General features: G+C 45.5%; 1 protein-coding gene across 3 annotated transcripts in view; it reads right to left on the minus strand.

Annotated features, from left to right (window-relative positions):
- cadm1b (cell adhesion molecule 1b) overlaps positions 1-22,454 on the minus strand; it is a 118,590-nt gene that overhangs the window by 20,642 nt on the left and 75,494 nt on the right. For 2 of the 3 annotated variants that reach the window (XM_084019530.1, XM_084019528.1), the window contains exons 2-5: positions 13,259-13,279; positions 7,389-7,535; positions 2,841-2,993; positions 1,378-1,515 (exon numbers count right to left, since the gene is read on the minus strand). In XM_084019530.1, coding sequence (XP_083875656.1) covers positions 1,378-1,515; positions 2,841-2,993; positions 7,389-7,535; positions 13,259-13,279 — 459 coding nt within the window. The remainder of the gene's footprint in view (positions 1-1,377; positions 1,516-2,840; positions 2,994-7,388; positions 7,536-13,258; positions 13,280-22,454) is intronic. The other variant, XM_084019529.1, reaches the window with a different exon arrangement.

The raw sequence follows: 22,454 nt of genomic DNA on the forward strand, positions 1-22,454 counted from the left end.
TTCAAAGCTGAATTTGAAATGAAAATGTGTAAAAAAGGGTGAAACTCAACATTTCAAATGAAATTTAAATAAACAACAAGAAACACAAGATCCAAATTCCCAAAATTCAGACTGAATTCCCTTCACATCATCACATGAAACATGTTTTTAAAGAATCTCCTCCTGCACTCGAGCAGCTGAGCTCCCACTACATTTAAATCATATTGCAGCTGTCATTGACGCTAACAAGCATTTTCTTTTTACCATCTTGAGTGTGTGTGTGTGTGTGTGTGTGTGTGTGTGTGTGTGTGTGTGAGAGAGAGAGAGAGAGAGTCCCTCGGGTGTTGCGTACCTGCCAGCGTGACAAATGGTCATGAAAACCAATTCACTTAAAAACAAAAAAAAAGAGAATGCGTTTAAAATCAGCCAGTAGATTCCTCTTTCTTTGGCCAATGACGTCCGACTTCCCGATCACAAAGATCTGATAAAAGCCTTTTCTTTCTTTCTTTTTATTATGTGGACGCCCGGTCGGGAGCTAATGAATTGTTTAGCGCGTCCGATAATGAGTAGTGATTTGTGTTTCCTGGGTTCACAGGAGGACGTGACTCTGGCTCTCGTCGTGGATCCCACTGCCACTATGGATTAGTCCTGCACAGCATGTCGCTGGCATTTTGCTGAACCATCCTGTTGTCTGCCCCCCCCTCTTCCTCCTTCACAAACACCGAGACTCATAACAGAAATTGACTTCGACTCCTGCAGGGAACACTGGAGGCACAGATGGCATTTAGCCTCGGCTTCACTCTTGTCTAAATATTTCATCTCTCAACGAGAGCCCTAATGAATCCTCCCCGGTCTCTAATACATATATAATAACAATAATAATTATAATAAGACCATGGAAAACCCGCGTAAATACAATACAACTAAAAAAATGAATATCCTCCCGTCGCTCGTACCATAAAGTACTCGATGAATAATGGATGACCCTCCCTAATCATAACTGAGAGGTGATAAAGATTTATAAACCTTTTTCTGCACCATCTTTAACCCAAATTCAAAGCGTCTTAATAAATATAAATTCAAGGTTTAAATAAATAAATATTCAAACAAGCGTCTCTTAAGTGAAAAATCATTGCCTTTAAGGCAGATTTATGATCCTGGATTGCAGCGCTCATGTTTTAAACAGAAAGGCAGTATAAAGAGAATATGCCAGATTATATTCTGGTTTACTTTCTATATTTGCTGATAATCAGGACAACACACACAAATGTTTGAGAGAAGAAGTTCATCTTGTTTGTAGAGGCGGGCTCGTGCCGGGGAAGTGGATCAGGGATTTGGATCGGCCCAGGTGTGGGGGGGGTTCTGAAGAAAAGTGGGGGGGGCTGTTCCTCCACTCACCTGTCAGCTCTTCCTCCCCCTTCATCCATCTGACGGCGGCGGCCGGCTTGCTGCCCATGGCGGTGCAGGTGAGCTCCGTCTCGTTGCCCTCGCTCACCACGTCGTCGCGGCTCTCGATGATCGGGTTGCCTGGCGGGACTGTAACCGACGGCAACGGTCAGAAACGGACCAGAAAAACAGCCAAAAACAGAAGTGATGTGAGAACTCTTTACACACTTGAGAAATGTTCTTCTCACTAAGAATTTGTGTCGTAACGTAAGAGATCCATTCATGAATGTTAACCATGGATTCAAAGCCTTGACTTTGACATTTTGACTGTTGCTATGTTGGATTTTTTGCAACCAGTGAAAGTGGAAATGACCATATTTGGGCTGTTGGAGGAGTGACGGGTGGATCTGATAAACACAGGTGCCCAACCATGCATTCGCCTCAATCTGGTTCTGGAAAGTGAAGCCAACGCTGAAGCGCCTCAAACATCAGATCGCTTGACTTTAAAACCGACTTGTTTACCCCAAATTATTTGAGGCTAATTTCACACCAGAATCCAGATGGATCCAGATCCAGTATGTTGCAGCTCTGCTGCTTGTGTTCGTCAGATCCACCCTTCGCTCCTCCAAATATGGTCACTTCCTTCTCTGGTTGCAAAGATTCCAAGATGAACTAGGTCACGATAACGAGCAATGTCACGATGACAACATCCTTTCTTATATAAAGTCTATGCGCTGAACTAGCGGTGGAGACTTATCGGCAGTAGCTTTACGATTACGAGGCCGATACCCGACACTGGTACGTTATGAAAGTAAACGTGATGTCATCCTACGGTTGCACGGGTTATCTCTTCGCATTAGTCATCGCAAACAAACTTGCTGAACTCCGGTAACTCAAAAGCCCCAAAAAAAGTCAGTGGGGGTGTTTCATTTCGAGGACTCTTCAACGCACCCTTTGGTTCAGAAAAGATTTCGCGGGGCGAAAGGCTTCAATTGTACAACTCGAGTAATTACTTTAAAGTGCGTTAAATTCCTTTTGAATCCCTCCAGGATGTTCTGCATGTATAATAAAGCTTAACGGGAGTAATTTGACTCAAGCATCAAAGCATCAAAGTGTGGCACACAGCTGACTCTCAAAAGAGACTTTTTGGAGGCAGCCAAGTCAACATTCACTGGGATTCACAGAAGTCACAGCTGCCAAAAAAAAACACGCCGAGGTCTGAGCCATCGGTTTTCAGCATCTGCTCCTTTTTTAAATTCGTTATGCCGTCGGAGCACCGCGAGAACCCTAATTGGCTGACATTTGGATTCGGCTGCTAAAAAGATAACAGGATCCAAGATTGGTATTATTTCATATTCTCTATCTCTAACGGAGAAGATGAGTGTGTGTGTGTGTGTGTGTGTGTGTGTGTGTGTGTGTGTGTGTGTGTGTGTGTGTGTGTGTGAGGACCGGGTGTGATGTACCCTCACACCTACCCAGGACCGTGATGTCTGCGTAGGCTTCCTGAGGAGGATCCGTGTAGAGCTGGCAAACGTAGCGTCCCTCGTCGGAGAGCGACACGTTGGACAGAGACACTCGCAGCTCGTTGTCGGAGAAATTCACCAGCTGGAACCGGCTGTCCTTCAGAGCTGTGGGGGGGCATGTGAGAGGGGGGGCAAAGAGCAGAGAAAATTAGATGGGTGGGGGGTGAGAGTGCTGCCCTTTTGTGTGGGCTTTTGCTTTAATTGAGGAAAGAAGAAAAGTGAGTTTTTCAAGAATTATTCATACAAGTCTCTTTACAGTCGACGGAGCACCGGCGAAGGCGTGGGGGGGGGGGGGGGGGGGTATGAGGAGCGCTCATGAGGACCCCTAACAAGCTGGGAACTCTTAAATTGGTGCTGCTGCCGGTCACGGACAGATGCATCGGACTCAAACTTCCCAGCAAGGAGGTGTTCACACATACATAATGAATTCAAATCACAGTGTGGCGTTTACAGATGGTCGACGCCTGAAACGCCAAAATCCAGAAAACGTGGTTGGGTTTTCTTGTAAGTAAGGAAGTGAGTAAGTGAGTAAGGAAGTGTGTGAGTAAGTGATTAAAGAAGGAAGTAAGTCAGTAAGGAAGTGAGTAAGTGAGTAAGGAAGTGTGTGAGTAAGTGATTAAAGAAGGAAGGAAGTCAGTAAGGAAGTGAGTAAATATGTGAGTAAGTAAGTAAGTAAATAAGGAAGAAAGTAAATAAGTAAGGGAGTAAGTGTGTAAGTAAGTAAGGAAGCAAATAAGTAAGCAAGTAAGTAAGTAAATAAGTGAGTAAGGAAGGAAGGAAGGAAGTAAATAAGTAGATAGATAGATAGATAGATAGATAGATAGATGATAGATAGATAGATAGATAGATAGATAGATGATAGATAGATAGATAGATAGATAGATAGATGATAGATAGATAGATAGATAGATAGATAGATAGATAGATAGATAGATAGATAGATAGATAGATAGATAGATAGATGATAGATAGATAGATAGATAGATAGATAGATAGATAGATAGATAGATAGATAGATAAAACTTTATTTTAAGGAATTAAATAAATAAGTAAGTGAATAAGTAAGTAAGTAAATTAGGGAGTTGCCTTGTAAGTAAGTGACTGACTGACTAGCTAGCACAGCAGCTGCACCGAGCGTTATGCTGATATTCCTTTAAAACCACAATAAAAAAGACAGGAAGTTAATCACGTGATCCGACAGGCTGTAGGTTGTAGAGATGGTTTGAGTGGAGAGAGAGGGAGATGGATATCATTTCATGTGGTGTTTTAATAAGATAATCGTTGAGGTTGAGAAGTTTTAGTTTATCTGATATGAATCACATGACCAACGTGGTCCACATACGAGGTTTCAGGTTTCTCTGCTTTCCGTATATTCTTTATATTTACCCCAGGATCGTTACCCAGAAGTCTCGGGGCAGCGTCGACACGAAACCTCATCCCCACAAATATCACGTGAGCTCTTTGAGGAGTCTCCCCTCGACGGGGAATACTTTTTAAGTATAATTACAGTGTTATCAGTAGATTATAATGTATTAAAAGTAGGTTTAAAAATGCATTCTAAACATGGAGAGTCCAAATAAAACTTAGTGAAACCTTGGAATTTTTTATTTATTTGTAAAGTAACTTTTTTTTTAACAATCATCTTAAGATCCCCGAAAACGTATTTTCTCAATCATCTTCACGCTGTGATCGATTGGGTGCTACACAAATACGGATCCAAATGTGGATTTTTTGATGTTATTTCTGTATTTATATTCTGGCTTTTCTTGCCGGTTTGAAGTTGGAAAAGGACAATCACAGTGTTTGGGAACATTTGAATTATTTATTTATTTTAGGGTCATTCTCAATCATATCAGATAAATAAAAATGAATATCTTTACTGTGATGTTGCTTTTTTTTGTCATGTCTATTAATGTTTGATATAAATAAGCTTCAGGAGTTTTTAAACCCACAGAATCTGATGTTAACCGGAAAACCTGTCGGCAGCTTTGAACATGAAACCTTTAGCGGTACAAACGTCGGGCGAAACAAACGGCGGCGTGATTTCACATCAGAGGTCCACCTCTCGCTGATAAGAGGCTCGTTCTTTCATATTTCGGATGACAACTCTGCCAAATTGCACGTCCTTCTGCATACATCAGGCGGAATAAACAACTCGGTTCCCGACGCCGCCTGCTCGGCCTCCGCGCCGCGCCACATAATTCATCTTTATTTGCTGTGATAGAGACGTGTTGATTCGGCCTTCGCTGGAAGTGTGAAGCTGTTATCGCTTCGGTTCTGTGTTTTGTGTTAAAGGTATCTGCCTCCAGCTGCTGTTCTCGCCGCTCCGCTACCTCGCCGCTGTTTACCCCCCCTCCTCCCCCGTATGACAAAGATCCGCCACTGTGTCGAGCTGTAACAACAGGTAACAATGCCACATGGCTGGGGGGGGGGGGGGGGGGGGGGGGACTAATAGTGCAGCCGTGGGTTGACTTGACCCCGATCAACAGGAACACAAACACAGAAATCACAATCCGACATGCATTCGGATTTCTTTGTGTTTTCTAATCGTTGATAGACGACGTTTGCATCTCTGATGTGGAGCTGCAGATGAAGAACACGATGGAAGAAGTAGACGATGCTACATTTTGATACATTTTTGTCATAATTAGTTGTTTTTTTTTGCGTTTATTACCGAAGGAAGTGTGGGGGGATCGGACCGCCGTCCAGACCGTCCAGAACAAACTCCGTTAATGTCGGAGGATGGGAGCGAAGCTAACCTTGCTAGGATCTCAGGCTACTACAATACCCAGCATGCTCCTGGCTGAATTAACGACTTCAGGCCCAACGTCTTTAACGGAGACCTGGATTAAAGCTGAGACCAGGACTCCGGTGACAATGCTTTGGTGTCGGAGCTGATGGGCGACGTTTTCTTATGATGCCGGCCATGTTTTTCTGCACGGACAGCTATTTACATTCCTACTGAAAAATATGTCCCACAGGAATGTTTCTCGTGTAGCATGTCAATAAAAAATCCTTGACCTTTAACCTCTTGGAGATATTCCTTTAACAGTCGATTCTCTTAACTGACCTGATCCCAGTTTCCCGTCTCAGAAGAATGAAGCAGAGCTTCCTGTTAATGCGTCATTTTCTCCAGGCGGCGGCGGCGTCGGGTATTTATTTATCAAATATGACAAAGATGTGTCTCAACTCCCCTGACACTTTTTGCAAAGAGAGAGAAAATGGAACAGACGTCTCGCCTCCTCGACCTGTGAAATAACAGCTGGGACCCAATATAGACCGAAAGGAAGGGCGTTTCTGTTTCACCTTGAATCCTGGCTCCGATCCCAGATACAAACACGTAAAAAAAATAAAAAAACCTCAGCAGGGGTATAGCCCATATGCTCATGCATAATCATAATGTTCAATATCCTAATCTAAGAGATTATCGTAAAAAATCGAACAAGTGACAAGGACACGGAAGTATTCTCATTACGGCGGCTCGGCGTATTATCTCATATTAATCTCGTTCTGAGCTTAATGACTCGTGTGGAGAAGAGTCAAGGGCAGATGGGATCACGTTTCACCGCGATGCCTTCACTGTACATGTAAAACGTCAGAAACACCTGAGAGATGCTGATAAAAACACAAACACCTCCAAATCATTTGACACGTTATCACACACGGCGGACCGAGCATTGTTTTGAATAACCAATCAACACCTCTTGATTGACTTCAACAACAGTTCTTCAGAAAAAAGGTACCGCAGGTTTATTTGTTATAACGAGAAGCTGATAAGATCTCATATCTTAGCTAATAATAAACAATAATTACACTTTAACTGGTTTCCGTATTCGGACACCAGTAAATCGAAGCTTCAGAGTTTTTGACCACTAGGTGGAGCCACAACATTTCTCAGGAGTTGTTCAAACCAGTTCTAATTCTTAAACTAAAAACTGTAATAACAGCAAGCTGAAACTTTGGCGCCCCCCACAGGATGCTGCGAAATTAGCGTCTAATTTGGTGGCTGTCACAGATTTTCAACATGAATTTTAGAAATGTAACAGCTTTAGTTAAAGCATTAACGATTTAAATGAGTTGGTTTAGTTGTGGGGAAAACAGAGAAAAAAGTTAAACTTAGAATAAAGCACTGATGGATTCAGTAAAGTGGCAAATATTATTATTTTAGTTTGAATTTACTCGTTCTAATTTCACACAACTACACCTGGAATTATTTAGTTGCTAGAAATAGTAGTTATGAGTAGCGGAAGTCGAGAGTAGTATTCTATGCAGTTATTTTAAGTTAATACAACTCAAGTGGAAGTGTACTAAACTAAATACGCATTTGTTAGTAAAACATAATACCTATTCATGTTTACTTGTATTAAAGAAGTTATTGTTTTCAAGGTAATTCATTTGCATGCTTTTTTGTTTTAAGTAAAGTTAGCTTTAAAGCAGAATTTCGAAGAAAAATCCCGACATGTTTGTGTACATTGGAGGAGGGGGCGTGGCCTAACTCACGTCGGACGTCTTTGAAGTAGATGGTCTGTCTGTTGGGGTTGAGCAGTTGGATGACGGAGTCGTCGTTGTCCTTCATCCTGCAGCTGATGGTCGCCATCTCGCCCTCCACCACCGACACGTTGTCCGTCGCCAGGTTCTGACCTTCCACTTCACGGGACAAAAAAAGAAATATTTAAATACTTCCCACCTGCTGGCACCCACGTGTAAACACATGCACGACGTAAAAAAGCTACGCGAGAGGCTGGTCGGATGCAGCCGGGTCTAATCCCTTTAATATAAGAGCCATGTGCAATGTGTGTCACTATTGATCCCCCAGTCAGAGTGGGCCCTGTGAGTCAGAGCCAGATGGGCTGTAAGCTCCACTGCCCACGAAAAAGTCGGGAGAGGGTGGGAGGAAAAAAAAGAGAGTGAGAGACAAAGAGAGTGTAAGAAAGTGAGAGGGGGAGTCAAACAGAGAGAGAGAGCTGGATGCTGTTTATGGCTGAGCTTTATCAGAGCCCTCCATCTGAGCCTCCATGTGACCAACATGCACTCTGTGTGTTCAGCTGTTCTGCTTTCTGCAGGAATACAAGTCCTGCAAGCATCTCTGTACATCCTACACCTCCACAACCCCCCCCCCCCTCCCAACAGCAACAGAATCGCAAGTCACCTTGTGCTATATGTATCCGACAGGAGCCCCCCAAACCACATAAGAGAACGTTGAATCGGTTTTTAACATCCTCAGATTCAGGAAACAGAGGAAGCACATTTGCATGCCCGAGTTGTCGGACACCTCTATTGCATTTCTGACATTTTACAAAGTGGAGCTGTGGAAAAAAAACATTCCACACCTGCATTCTCCGATAGCGATAATGAGAATAGACGGCCAAACTAGCGTGATTTAAATGAACTCGGTAAAAATGCGGCGAGCAATAAGAAATTAACCTCCCGCCGAGAGGAAAAAAGAAAAAGAGCTCCTCAGACCTGTCCAAGGCAATGAAGTACCCATCTCATCCCAGCCTCTCTGCCAGGGAGCAAGTCCAGCGTACAACGGGAGGTAATAGGCAAAAAACAGATTATGTCCAAAAACAAGTACGCTGCTGCAGCTCACATCGTATACTTATACTACCACATGATCGGATACTGAAATGGTGGAAATGTTAGAAGACATGAACCTGATAAAAAAGCAGCAGGTGATAAGTGATGGTTTCCTGAGCACATATCGCATGTCGGGATGGGAAGATGTCGGATTTTATGTAATGATAATAATCGTAAATATCATCACGGGAGACTTGGAAAAGCTGTGGAACAACCTTTCACCCGTCTTCCCTTTCCACCTGTCTCCCATTTCCACCCGTCTTCCCTTTCCACCTGTCTCCCATTTCCACCTGTCTTCCCTTTCCACCTGTCTTCCCTTCCCACCTGTCTCCCATTTCCACCCGTCTTCCCTTTCCACCTGTCTTCCATTTCCACCTGTCTTCCCTTTCCACCTGTCTTCCATTTCCACCTGTCTTCCATTTCCACCTGTCTCCCATTTCCACCTGTCTTCCCTTTCCACCTGTCTTCCCTTTCCACCTGTCTTCCATTTCCACCTGTCTTCCATTTCCACCCGTCTTCCCTTTCCACCTGTCTTCCATTTCCACCTGTCTTCCATTTCCACCTGTCTCCCATTTCCACCTGTCTTCCCTTTCCACCTGTCTTCCCTTTCCACCTGTCTTCCATTTCCACCTGTCTTCCCTTTCAACCTGTCTTCCCTTTCCACCTGTCTTCCCTTCCCACCTGTCTCCCATTTCCACCTGTCTTCCCTTTCCACCTGTCTCCCATTTCCACCTGTCTTCCCTTTCCACCTGTCTCCCATTTCCACCTGTCTTCCCTTCCCACCTGTCTCCCATTTCCACCTGTCTTCCCTTTCCACCTGTCTTCCCATTTCCACCTGTCTTCCCTTTCCACCTGTCTTCCCTTTCCACCTGTCTTCCCTTTCCACCTGTCTCCCATTTCCACCTGTCTTCCCTTCCCACCTGTCTCCCATTTCCACCTGTCTTCCATTTCCACCTGTCTTCCCTTTCCACCTGTCTTCCCTTTCCACCTGTCTTCCCTTCCCACCTGTCTCCCATTTCCACCTGTCTTCCCTTTCCACCTGTCTTCCCATTTCCACCTGTCTTCCCTTTCCACCTGTCTTCCCTTCCCACCTGTCTTCCCTTTCCACCTGTCTTCCGTCTTCCCTTTCCACCTGTCTTCCCTTCCCACCTGTCTTCCGTCTTCCCTTTGCACCTGTCTTCCCTTTCCACCTGTCTTCCCTTCCCACCTGTCTTCCGTCTTCCATTTCCACCTGTCTTCCCTTTCCACCTGTCTTCCCTTCCCACCTGTCTTCCTTTTCCACCTGTCATCCCTTTCCACCTGTCTTCCCTTCCCACCTGTCTTCCATTTCCACCTGTCTCCCATTTCCACCTGTCTTCCCTTTCCACCTGTCTTCCATTTCCACCTGTCTTCCATTTCCACCTGTCTTCCCTTTCCACCTGTCTTCCATTTCCACCTGTCTTCCATTTCCACCTGTCTCCCATTTCCACCTGTCTTCCCTTTCCACCTGTCTTCCCTTTCCACCTGTCTTCCATTTCCACCCGTCTTCCCTTCCCACCTGTCTCCCATTTCCACCCGTCTTCCCTTTCCACCCGTCTTCCATTTCCACCTGTCTTCCATTTCCACCTGTCTTCCATTTCCACCTGTCTTCCATTTCCACCTGTCTTCCCTTCCCACCTGTCTCCCATTTCCACCTGTCTTCCCTTTCCACCTGTCTTCCCTTTCCACCTGTCTCCCATTTCCACCTGTCTTCCCTTCCCACCTGTCTCCCATTTCCACCTGTCTTCCATTTCCACCTGTCTTCCCTTTCCACCTGTCTTCCCTTTCCACCTGTCTTCCCTTCCCACCTGTCTCCCATTTCCACCTGTCTTCCCTTTCCACCTGTCTCCCATTTCCACCTGTCTTCCCTTCCCACCTGTCTCCCATTTCCACCTGTCTTCCCTTTCCACCTGTCTTCCCATTTCCACCTGTCTTCCCTTTCCACCTGTCTTCCCTTTCCACCTGTCTTCCCTTCCCACCTGTCTTCCCTTTCCACCTGTCTTCCGTCTTCCCTTTGCACCTGTCTTCCCTTCCCACCTGTCTTCCGTCTTCCCTTTCCACCTGTCTTCCCTTCCCACCTGTCTTCCCTTCCCACCTGTCTTCCGTCTTCCCTTTGCACCTGTCTTCCCTTCCCACCTGTCTTCCGTCTTCCCTTTCCACCTGTCTTCCCTTCCCACCTGTCTTCCCTTCCCACCTGTCTTCCGTCTTCCATTTCCACCTGTCTTCCCTTTCCACCTGTCTTCCCTTCCCACCTGTCTTCCTTTTCCACCTGTCTTCCGTCTTCCATTTCCACCTGTCTTCCCTTTCCACCTGTCTTCCCTTCCCACCTGTCTTCCCTCTCCACCTGTCTTCCCTTCCCACCTGTCTTCCCTTCCCACCTGTCTTCCCTTCCCACCTGTCTTCCCTCTCCAACGGTCTTCCCTCTCCACCTGTCTTCCCTCTCCACCTGTGCGACCCATGAGGCCCGAGTGCTTCCTGCGTTGGACCTAAATCTTCAGGCATATCATGTCCTGAAGTAAGTCGGTTGGTAATCAGCGTGCTGATTCTCGTGTTCGGAAGAGAAGACGATGTGCGGTATGTTATTAATACACAAATAGCTCCTTAAAAGGCTTTAATAATGGGCTTTAAAGTCATCGGCCTTTTCCTCACCAATCATGCCGTTTCTTCACGGTGGCGGCGCAACGATTAGCTGCTTCCTCGCCACGTTGAGAACGCGAGCAGATGACTGGCTGATGAATTCACACTCATTCCAGCAGATGTCTGGAAGAGCAAAGTGCCCCATATCTGCACACATGGCTAACCCCCCCCCCCCCCCCCCCCAGTTCCCATAACCACAACGTAGTGAATGAAACAGTCTGAAAGCTCTCTGATGGGGAGTACAATCTGGCGTGGAGGCGAGCCTCATCACGCATACTCAAAATCACCCTCCTCATAACCCCCCCCCCCCCCCTCGCTGCCCCGACCAATTAATAACAAAAAGTTGACCAAATCAAGAAATATTAGCCAGACTGGCTTCTCTCCCAGCAGACGTTCGGAGACGATACCTTTTTGAATAAAGCTGCCTTCCCCTCTTTGAACTCTTCTCTCTTGTTTTTCACATCAAAAGACATGAAAGGGGGGCGCACCCCCCCGATTCCTCTCCCAGGAGTCACGCCCGCCGTTCTTTCAAGGAACGAGTCTGTGATTAACAATACAACTTTGTCCCGTGTCCTCCTCTAGTGCTGCAGCCCGTCATTAAACCCGGCTCCTTCATTAAACCCAGCTCCTTCGTTAAACCCGGCTCCGTCGTTAAACCGGGCTCCTTCGTTAAACCGGGCTCCGCCGTTAAACCCGGCTCCGTCGTTAAACCCGGCTCCTTCGTTAAACCCGGCTCCGTCGTTAAACCGGGCTCCTTCGTTAAACCCGGCTCCGTCGTTAAACCGGGCTCCTTCGTTAAACCGGGCTCCGCCGTTAAACCCGGCTCCGCCGTTAAACCCGGCTCCGTCGTTAAACCCGACTCCGTCGTTAAACCCGGCTCCGTCGTTAAACCCGGCTCCGTCGTTAAACCCGACTCCTTCATTAAACCTGACTCCTTCAGTAAACCTGATTCCTTCATTAAACCTGACTCCTTCATTAAACCCAGCTCCGTCGTTAAACCCGACTCCTTCATTAAACCTGACTCCTTCATTAAACCCGACTCCTTCATTAAACCTGACTCCTTCATTAAACCTGATTCCTTCATTAAACCTGACTCCTTCATTAAACCCAGCTCCGTCGTTAAACCCGACTCCTTCATTTAACCCGGCTTCCCTTTCCACCTGTCTTCCCTTCCCACCTGTCTTCCCTTCCCACCTGTCTTCCGTCTTCCCTTTCCACCTGTCTTCCCTTACCACCTGTCTTCCCTTCCCACCTGTCTTCCGTCTTCCCTTCCCACCTGTCTTCCCTTCCCACCTGTCTTCCGTCTTCCCTTTCCACCTGTCTTCCCTTCCCACCTGTCTTCCGTCTTCCCTTCCCACCTGTCTTCCGTCTTCCCTTTCCACCTGTCTTCCCTTACCACCTGTCTTCCCTTCCCACCTGTCTTCCGTCTTCCCTTTCCACCTGTCTTCCCTTCCCACCTGTCTTCCGTCTTCCCTTTCCACCTGTCTTCCCTTACCACCTGTCTTCCCTTCCCACCTGTCTTCCGTCTTCCCTTTCCACCTGTCTTCCGTCTTCAATTTCCACCTGTCTTCCATTTCCACCTGTCTTCCCTTTCGTTAAACCTGACTCCTTCATTAAACCCGGCTCCGTCGTTAAACCCGGCTCCGTCGTTGAACCCGGCTCCGTCGTTGAACCCGGCTCCGTCGTTAAACCCGACTCCGTCGTTAAACCCGACTCCTTCATTAAACCCGGCTCCGTCGTTAAACCCGTCTCCGTCATTAAACCCGGCTGTTAGCGGGTTAGGCTTAGCGCGCTAACAAGCTGTAGAAACATCTCGTTTCCATTTAGACAGATGGTTATAGCCTGTTAGTTTAATTACAATCAGTAAAATGTCTCAGTTAGAAACTAATTAACAACTTAATCTCTGAAAACAGTTAAAAATGTGCCGTTACATGTGGTGAAAAGTTGTTTTTTGGGGATTCAAAATAAAATGAGCGTCTCTCTCTCCTCCTCCTCTTCCTCCAGAAGAAGAGGAACACTCCATCCCTGTAAATATGCACAGATCCGAACAGACGGCGGCGGACGGCCAATCAACAGACAAACAGAGGCGAAGCACTTCCAAGAAGGAACAGCAGGTAGCGAGGGAAAAGAAAGAGTACCTGTCACGGTTTCGGCAGCTCCTGTTGCAGCGAGGAAGAAGGGAAGAAGAAAACAAGACAGGTGGTGAGCAGACAGGAAGTGAGCGGACAGACAAAAACACAACATACTTATAACTGATGAATAACACTGTTGAAAATGCATTCAAACCTCTGTATGCTGATTTGTGTAATTTCCCCCCACCAGTTAAGACAAATACAAAAAGGCATCATAATCAGTAATCGTATGTTTTTTATATTTCACACGTGTGTTCGATTCCCCCGGGGGACACAATGAGTCGTATATTCTTATATTATATATTATAACGTTGGAGGACCAGGGATGTGTGGACTCGGTGGTTTTGGTCCGTGATTTGAGATTCCAGCCAGCGCCGCTCTGAGAGCAGCAGTCACTGCCTGCCTGGCGGCGCTCGGCGGTGCTCGCTCCCCCGGGACCCCCCCCCCATCCCCCCCAAGCAAAAAACGTATCCTGGAAAAAGAGAGAGCACCCATTCGGAACGGTGCCCACCCAACCTGGCATCTCGCAGGGCCACGGGAGACTGGCGTTGGTCCTGAGTCCCCCGTAGCGGTGCTCGGGGGTCTGCACCCTCGGGAGAGCTTCCATCATTCATTGTCTGCTATTCATAACCCCCCCACCACCACCACCACCCTCTGCTGCACATCCATACCTACATTTTTATATTTCACGCACCATCTTTTCACCATATTGACATTTCACACACACACACAGAGCTTCTCTACTCCGGCTCAGAGCAACGTGGGCGACTTCTCGTCTCACTTGTCACCAACACCATAATAAGGTACACGACCTTATATATATAAGAAGTAGTCATGGTGATGTCACCCACGGCATCACTCACGCAACCAGGAGAAGGAAGGGACCATATTTGGACTGTTGGAGCAGCGACGGGTGGATCTGATGAACACAAGCAGCCAGAGCGGCACCCTTACTGGATCTGGATCCATGTGGATTCTGGTGTGAAGCTGTTAACAAAGTTAGCTTCTATAATTCAAAGTCTACTTCACAGCAAAGTGTTAAAGTCATCTTAGTAGCTAACTAGCATTGGTAGTGTGGATGTGACCTGTCAATCAGTAGGTAAGCCCCGCCCCCTAAAGCATCCCCTGCTTCCTGGTCTGGTGGACTCTAAATGGACCATAATGTACTAAATGAACATCATGCTGGATTGAAGAAGACTTGAAACTAGAGATTGAGACCATAAACTCATGTTTACAATGTTTACTGAGATAATACATCAAGAGAGAAGTAGGACCATTTTCTCATAGACTTCTATACAACCAGAGAGGAGTCGCCCCCTGGTGGCCAGCAGAGAGAAGTAGGACCATTTTCTCATAGACTTCTATACAACCAGAGAGGAGTCGCCCCCTGGTGGCCAGCAGAGAGAAGTAGGACCATTTTCTCATAGACTTCTATACAACCAGAGAGGAGTCGCCACCTGGTGGCCAGCAGAGAGAAGTAGGACCATTTTCTCATAGACTTCTATACAACCAGAGAGGAGTCGCCCCCTGGTGGCCAGCAGAGAGAAGTAGGACCATTTTCTCATAGACTTCTATACAACCAGAGAGGAGTCGCCACCTGGTGGCCAGCAGAGAGAATGCAGCTTTAAGGCACATGAGATGTTGGCTTCACTTTTCAGAACTGGAGGTTGCCGCCAGTGTGCGACACACAATGACAGCGATAGGAACGGGAGGATATGAAAATATGTCATGATAATAATTTCAGTTTACGATATTATCCCAAAAATATGCTTAATCACATTACATTACATTTTAGAAAAACCCCAAAACAATCCTAAATTTGGTCCCCCTGCATTATGAAGGGATACATATATTTAAAAAGCCCCCGCCACTTTCAGTCTGTTCTTTCTTACAAAACAAAAACACATCATGTGTCACACTTTATTATGGGATAATTCAACAATAATGAGGCTTATGGGGGCAAACGTTGGCGTCGGCTGAAGGTGATCTGGACACCAAAACGAGGCCACGAAAGGTTGATAGCCAGACACACTGGAGCTCGAATGAGAGCATCACGGGGTCCAAGCGCCCCCCCCCCCCCAGGACACCCCATAATGAGGCTTATGAGCTGCTTTAATTGCCAGGTAATTATAATGTTGTAGCAACATTATGTAAATGAGTCATTATCATCTTGTATGTGTAGCATAGCTGCCCTCGTATTTATGCTACAAGAGTGGAGAAATCAGTGGGATGTCAATGTTAAATCCTCGTCAACCTACGTGTCTTTAAACTGAGATGTGTGTGATGTAGTGTGCTGATGATCCACTTCCTGCCAGTGGCCTCTGAATGAAGGGGGGGGGGGATATAAATAGCGTGGAGGCTCTTCTGCCGCCCCTCTGTACCTGCAGCACATTACGCAGAAGTTATGAGGTTGCCAGCTCGCCTGTGATTAGATGTCATGGCTGTCGCTCTGCTTAGACAGCGCTGACAGACAGATTTCTGGGGGAAAACACGTCGCCGCGGCGACGGTGGTGGCAGCGGCGGCACTCGTGCGAGTGGCAGCCCCCCGTTGCACCGATCTGTCAATCACGGGGGGGTGGATGAGCCCCGACCGCATTCCTTCCACATAACATCTTGTCCTTGTCTCAGGAACAGTTTCCCTGCTTTTCTTTTTTTCTCCGATGCTACACTTCCTGCCGAACACATTTGAAAGGGTGTATTTTGGCACTCTATTATGTTTCCGAAGTGCTCCGGCGTTCAGGCGTCTACCCGTTTGCCAACCCCGATGAATGCATCATAATAATATGCACCATTTTTTTTTTTTAACATCATCTCTGGAGACAGGCTGTGTGTCTGGTTAGAGTGACACCGACTCTCTCGCGGCTCGGTAAAAGCAATGGGGTAACACTAATGAGGCAACATTTCTCCTCCGTGCTAGCGCGTCGCCTTTGAATTAACGCTCTCCCTTTCAGGTGAAAACAGTCCCCTTCGCTTTTATTCGCTCGTGATCCGCGGCGTGTTGCGTGTCAACCTAGCGTGTGATCGCGATGCATAAAGAGGAGACAACAGAGTGTGGATGCTGGAACGCTGTGTAGTTCACCCATAGAGATGCACGTTGGATCCCTCTGTGTGTGTGGTTGTGTGGAGCAATGCCATCTCTCATGTGTGTGTAGCTCAACTGTGTTTCTTCGTTTAATTAGAGGGATCAGAGGTGGGCTACACTACTTTTTTATTTATTCGTTTCATTTGCAGAAAAATCGGACGGAGAGAAGGCGAGCTCCCGCCGAGCGGACTCCGATGGACACGGGCGGCTTTTTGAGGTTGTGATTCTCACAAAAGTAACCCATCAAAGAGTTTCGGCCGCTAAAAAGAAGATGAAGAGAAACATTTCAAAAAGTTTGTTGTTGTCGGGAGTAATCATCTTCAAATCCAAGTAAAAAAATTAATTCAGACCTAAAGATTTGCCTCATACTTGGAGATTTGATGAAACCTAATTCCCCAGAGCTTTCAACCAAATCACCTCTTCATCAGCAGTGAAAACAATCTTCTTCAATTGAATTTTCTTTGTCTTCTATCACAGCAAATTGAATGTGTCTATCACAGCAAATTGAGTGCTAAAAATCACATGCTAATGTAGCTAAGGTTGCTCAGTGGTGTTGGAACATTAGCTAGTTTAACTGTTTACATGCTACTTCTGCTAACATGCTAATGTAGCTAAGGTTGATCAGTGGTATTGGAACATTAGCTAGTTTAACGGTTTACATGCTACTTCTGCTAACATGCTAATGTAGCTAAGGTTGATCAGTGGTGTTGGAACATTAGCTAGTTTAACTGTTTACATGCTACTTCTGCTAACATGCTAATGATGCTCAGTGGTGTAATAACCTTAGCTAGCTAAACTGTCTATCCTACATGCTACTTCTGCTAACATGCTAATGTAGTTAAGGTTGATCAGTGGTGTTTTAGCGTAAGCTAGCTGAACTGTTTACATGCTACTTCTGCTAACATGCTAATGTTGCTATGGTTGATCAACAACAACAGAAAACAGTTGATACAGGAGTCATACAGGTTGATTGTCACTATTTTCTGACCTTTAATAAGCCTAATGATGATGAAGATAGCGTCATGCAGTTGAAAGCTCCAGAACAAGCTTGTAAGGGGACCTTGAGTGATATTTTTTTAATATTCACTGTTTCCAAAGTGAAGAATTGAAAGCGTAACAGTGGAGTCTTGCACTGTACCAGATGATGCATTTGTGCCTGTAATGGCTTGTAGTGTTGTTGTTTTTTTGCATTGCTTTTTATTTAACTACTGTTTTATTGTTATCAGCTGTCAGGTACAGCTTAATCCAGCCCACCTGTCACTGAGATATCACAACCTGCACACACTGCTGGGAATACTCAGATTAATTCTCACCAGAGTCGACGAAACATATTAATCAGGTCGGCTTACAGAAGATGCAGAGCCGTGTTGCTGCGCTATACAACTGCATTAAAGACAGATGTTTTTTTCTTTTTTCACCAGTATCCCCACAGAGGTGGTTAATTGCTCGGCGTTAACGGCATTAATTGCTTTTAAAATGTTGAATACATGAATACCCTGAATGTTTGTATGTTGAAAAAAGCCGTGTCGTCTTTTACTCCCAGAGATTAAAGGATAATCCTTCAGAAACGCTGTCAGATAAAAAGCAGACATTTTGAATTCAGGTGCTCGCTGTTGTAAAAGTGCTATATATATATACATACATACACACATACAGAGTACGTATGTACAATCGCACGCAATAAATAACAACTGATGGATGTTCTTGTGAATAAAAAAAGGCTGCTATGAAGATGTTTCAGCTTCGGTAATTCCTTTGAAAACAACACACATACACACACACACACACACACACAAACACAAAGGTGTGTAATTGTGTGTTACCGGGTCCTGTCATTCAACAACACACATGAGAACATCTCTGCAGAAAACAGCAAGCAGCCTCTTTGATGACGACTCGGGTTCGGATCTCACAGTGAAGCAAAAAGAAAGGAAGAGCTTTCTGACAGAGACACAAATAAAATATGCCGGTTTCTTAAATATCACAGTGACACATCTATCAAAGAGGCAATACGGCGTAATAAAACAAGAGCTCTCTACAAGGCAGGTTGTCTCAAATCAACATAATAAGAAGAAGTCTGGAGGAGCGTTATAGCAACACGCTATTAAGTCACGCTGATTGTGACAAATGCAGCAACTTCAGAGGGTCTATAAATCACCAACACACGGCGAGTTCCTTCCTCATTCACTGTTATGTTAACAAGACCGGTTGACTGAGCCTGAACTGAAGTGCAGCAGCAACCCCCCCCCCCCCCCCCCCCCCCAAAAAAACCCCACAATGCAGCAGAGAAAGAGAGCGTCGGCGAAGCTTAACCTCTGAGCTAAAGTGATGCATCACATCCTGTTCGGGGTTTTGTCTATTTTTGGGGTGACGCTGCATTTTTTTTTCTTCTTTTGTGTGTGTGATGCTGCGAAGCGTCTTTTTAAAAAGAAAACTCCCAGCAGGAAACGCTGCTTTTCTTACCACCGGAGAGAAACAGGGAACTCTGATTCTGCACAAATAAAAAGTACCATTCAAATCTATACGACGGCGTATCAGGAGAAAAATAATCAAAACGGAGCCGGGAGAGGGCGGCAATATTCGGAGAAAAAAAGTCACAAATTTGCTAATTTAAGCTAATTTTTGAGTTTATTACGATGCTAACAACCGTGTTAAGGTCAGATGTTTCCGCTTCGGTAATTCGGTAATTTTATTTATATGAGGCCATGTTGTCATCTTATGGGTGTTTATTGATCGTGGTGGTTGGGCTAAGATGCTAGCGGTAGCTTTCACTTGTTGTCATAGCAACGGCAAACATGTTAGCGGAACCAAGACACTTGTTTATATCGGATACATATACATATATATATATATATATATATATATATATATATATATATATATATATATATATATATAAACTCTTTTTTTCTCTGAATATTCCTACAGTGGTCTTAATTCGCCGTCATACAAATCAAAGCCTCCTTTTCTTTTTTTTTGTTGCTATTCTACATTTATTGTGGTCTCTCGCCAGGAAAAGCTCCCACAGAAGGAATGTGTGTGTCTGCCAGCAGATCTGCTTACTCACTGTGAGCCTACATGTGTGTGTGTGTGTGTATGTGTGAGGGGTAATTAGGACATTAGAAGAAGCTTCTGACAGGCTTGTCATGGCCACAGTCTGGCCCGGTGAGGGAGGAGGTGGTCTGGGGGGTAAGTGGAGGTCCGGCGGGGGTCAGGAGACAGCTGCTGCATCGACTCCCGGGGAATATTAAACCCTCCCCTCGTTTTAGACACCATCTATTTTATTCCCACCGTTATAAAAAGTGCTTTTGTTTATTATACTGAAACACATGAGAACATAACACATAAAAATAAAATGGCATCGAGGTGATTCTCCTGTAAATCGGTGAATTTAGAGCTTTTTATTTTTTCCCTCTTGTGATGATGAATGTGTGTGTGGTCGCCTCCTGTGTGTCTCCAGCAGAGAGAAACTCTATTATGATAATACGCCACATATTAAATCCCCCCCGAGGCTGATGACCTTGGTGATGACAAACCATTAATTGTATGGATGGATTATTATCATCCCAACAATAACATGCCTCCTTTTGCTGCTCCACTCTCCTAAACACCTGTGCCCGTTCTCGCCGCCGCCGCCACCGCCGCTCACACTCATAATCACATCGATCAGCCCAAAAACCTGAACCGCATCCGGGGGACGCTAAACACGGCCATTTGTTTGCAGTTGTAATGTCTTTTGTGCGCCTCAATCAGGCACCTGTCAGACACACACACCTGCTGCCTCGGTGCCGAGGAGGAGGAAGAGGAGGGGGAGGAAGAGGAGGGGGGAGGGGCCTTTTGTTTCCTCGCCGGAGTTTATAATCAGCGCGTTGTTTCCAATCTTCTCCCACCATTTTTCAATTTCCCATTTCCCTTTTCTCAGTCAAATCACTGCTATCAATCAGGTGCATGTTTGAGAGAGAGAGGGGCGAGCGAGCGAGTGTGTGTGTGTGGAGAGAGAGAGAGATAGAGAGAGAGGGGGCAGTTCCTTGATGGAACCATCTCCAGCCGTAGGCCTCATTAGTCAGATGCTGTGTGTGTGTGTGTGTGTGTGTGTGTGTATTGCGTCTGTCAATATGAGGCCATTTACCCCCCCCCCCCCGTCCATCTCGGTGGACATTATGCTCCACTTTGAGTCGTCTCCAAAATGATACTCAACCCGATGCGTTCTTTTATATTTTTGCCCTTTCCCCCGCCGCCGCCATGATGGCGGGGAGATGACGTACTTCGTACCACCATGACAACATCTTCTCTCCATCAAGCGAGCTCTAAAGAAAACCATCACAGAGAAAACACGGTTGACTGATGATGGCGCTCGATACGAATCAAACCATAGCGGCCGCGTTGGCGTATTGATCTCTGTATTGATGACGAGGGGCGCCCGCGCAGCATCGAGTCAACTCCGGTTCGTCTGTTTTCTTTACAGCAGAGGTCTTCCAAAAGAATTGAATACATCCAAAATTAAACCTTAACATGAAAAGAACCTATATTACGCAAATATAAATCTTCCTGTTTGTTTAATATTATGTTGAGAAATTGTGATAAAATAGACTTAAAATATGAATTGATGAGCCGAGAGAGGGGGGCAATATTCTGAGAGAAAAAAGTCACAAATTTGCGAGTTTAATGATCGGGGCGGTTGGGCTAAGATGCTAGCAGTAGCTTTCACATGTTGTCATAGCAACGGCAAACATCCAGAGTGACCATAGCACTTTGCAACTTTTTTTTCTGAATATTATGTTGTTTTTTTCCCTAATACGCCATCGTATTGTAAACATCGTTACAAAATACTACATGGCACTGTAGGCGCACTACACAACCGTCCACCGACGTTCACAACACGCAAATTAGGCGACAAAACGTCGACGAGTACAGATTATTGCCGACATGGTGATTCGTATCGATTCTAAAAAAGCAGATCTATGTGAAGTGGCAAAAGACAACTACAGTGTAGTAAATCCACGGCGGCGGCGGTAATATACGGCACCTCTGCTTTCATTTATTCACAGCTTGACATTTCCTTCCCGTCCGCCGCCGTGTGCCGGAGCCGCGTGCCACGGCCACATCATTTAGACCGGACCCGCATGAATATTTAACATCCGCGCTCGGAAGCTTCGCGGGAAAATGAATTATTTTAGTGGAGCTTTTGCAGAGGCAACCGAAAAAGAAAAAAAAGCCCAGCGCTCCCCTCGCTCCGGTGATGAATCGCTGGAGAGTTTATGTTGTATTAAGCAGGCAAAACAAATGGCTATCAATCACCTGAAGCTTTACCACCCCCCCCCCCCGGTTGGTTTCCAGAGGGATCAGCTGCCAGCCTCGCTGTGTAAAGAAAAAGAGGGTCAGACTTGTCTTCATGGTGTTTATTGACGAGGAAGAAGACAGACTCCAGACCAGCTGCAGGAGGCATCCGGCTATCTCAGTACAAATACATATATATATATATATATATATATATATATATATATATATATATATATATATATATATATATATATATATATATATATATATATATTGGTGACGTCACCCGTTGGTTTCCGTGGTTGTGGAGCCTCGGGTTCGGTGTTTTGGCCGTCGCCGTGATGGAAGTCGTTTGCTGTGTTTTTAGATCAATACCTCGAAAGTACACGTGTTCAGAATGTGTAAACTTCAAACGCTCTGATGAAGGAAAAAGGCCTCAGCATATTGTAATATTGTGATTTTCCTTTTCTGGTTCTCGTATTTCAGGTTCCTACTAGAACATGTTTACATGCTGTCAATCTAAAAAAAACACACTTTATTTTTCCCATCAGGCTTTGCTGCGAAAAAAAAGCCCAGTCTGCTCTGATTGGTCTGTTTTACCAACTCTATCGTGATTGGTCGACTCTAGAAGGCCAGACGAAGAACATTTCACGCGCTGACTAGCTTTGTTCGAGGGCGGGACTAACTAGCGGCTGGACGGATGTTATGCTAATGAGTTATTTGGTGACATCACCACGTTACGGACGATTTGTATTGTGGTGTTTCTGTGAGGGCGAGTTACTCTCTTTGGACTTTTACATGAAGTAAAACACCAAAGGAAAGAGAATAAATCCATCCTCA

Source organism: Eutrigla gurnardus, assembly GCF_963514095.1.
Source record: "Eutrigla gurnardus genome assembly, chromosome: 10".
NCBI classification, from domain to species: domain Eukaryota; kingdom Metazoa; phylum Chordata; class Actinopteri; order Perciformes; family Triglidae; genus Eutrigla; species Eutrigla gurnardus.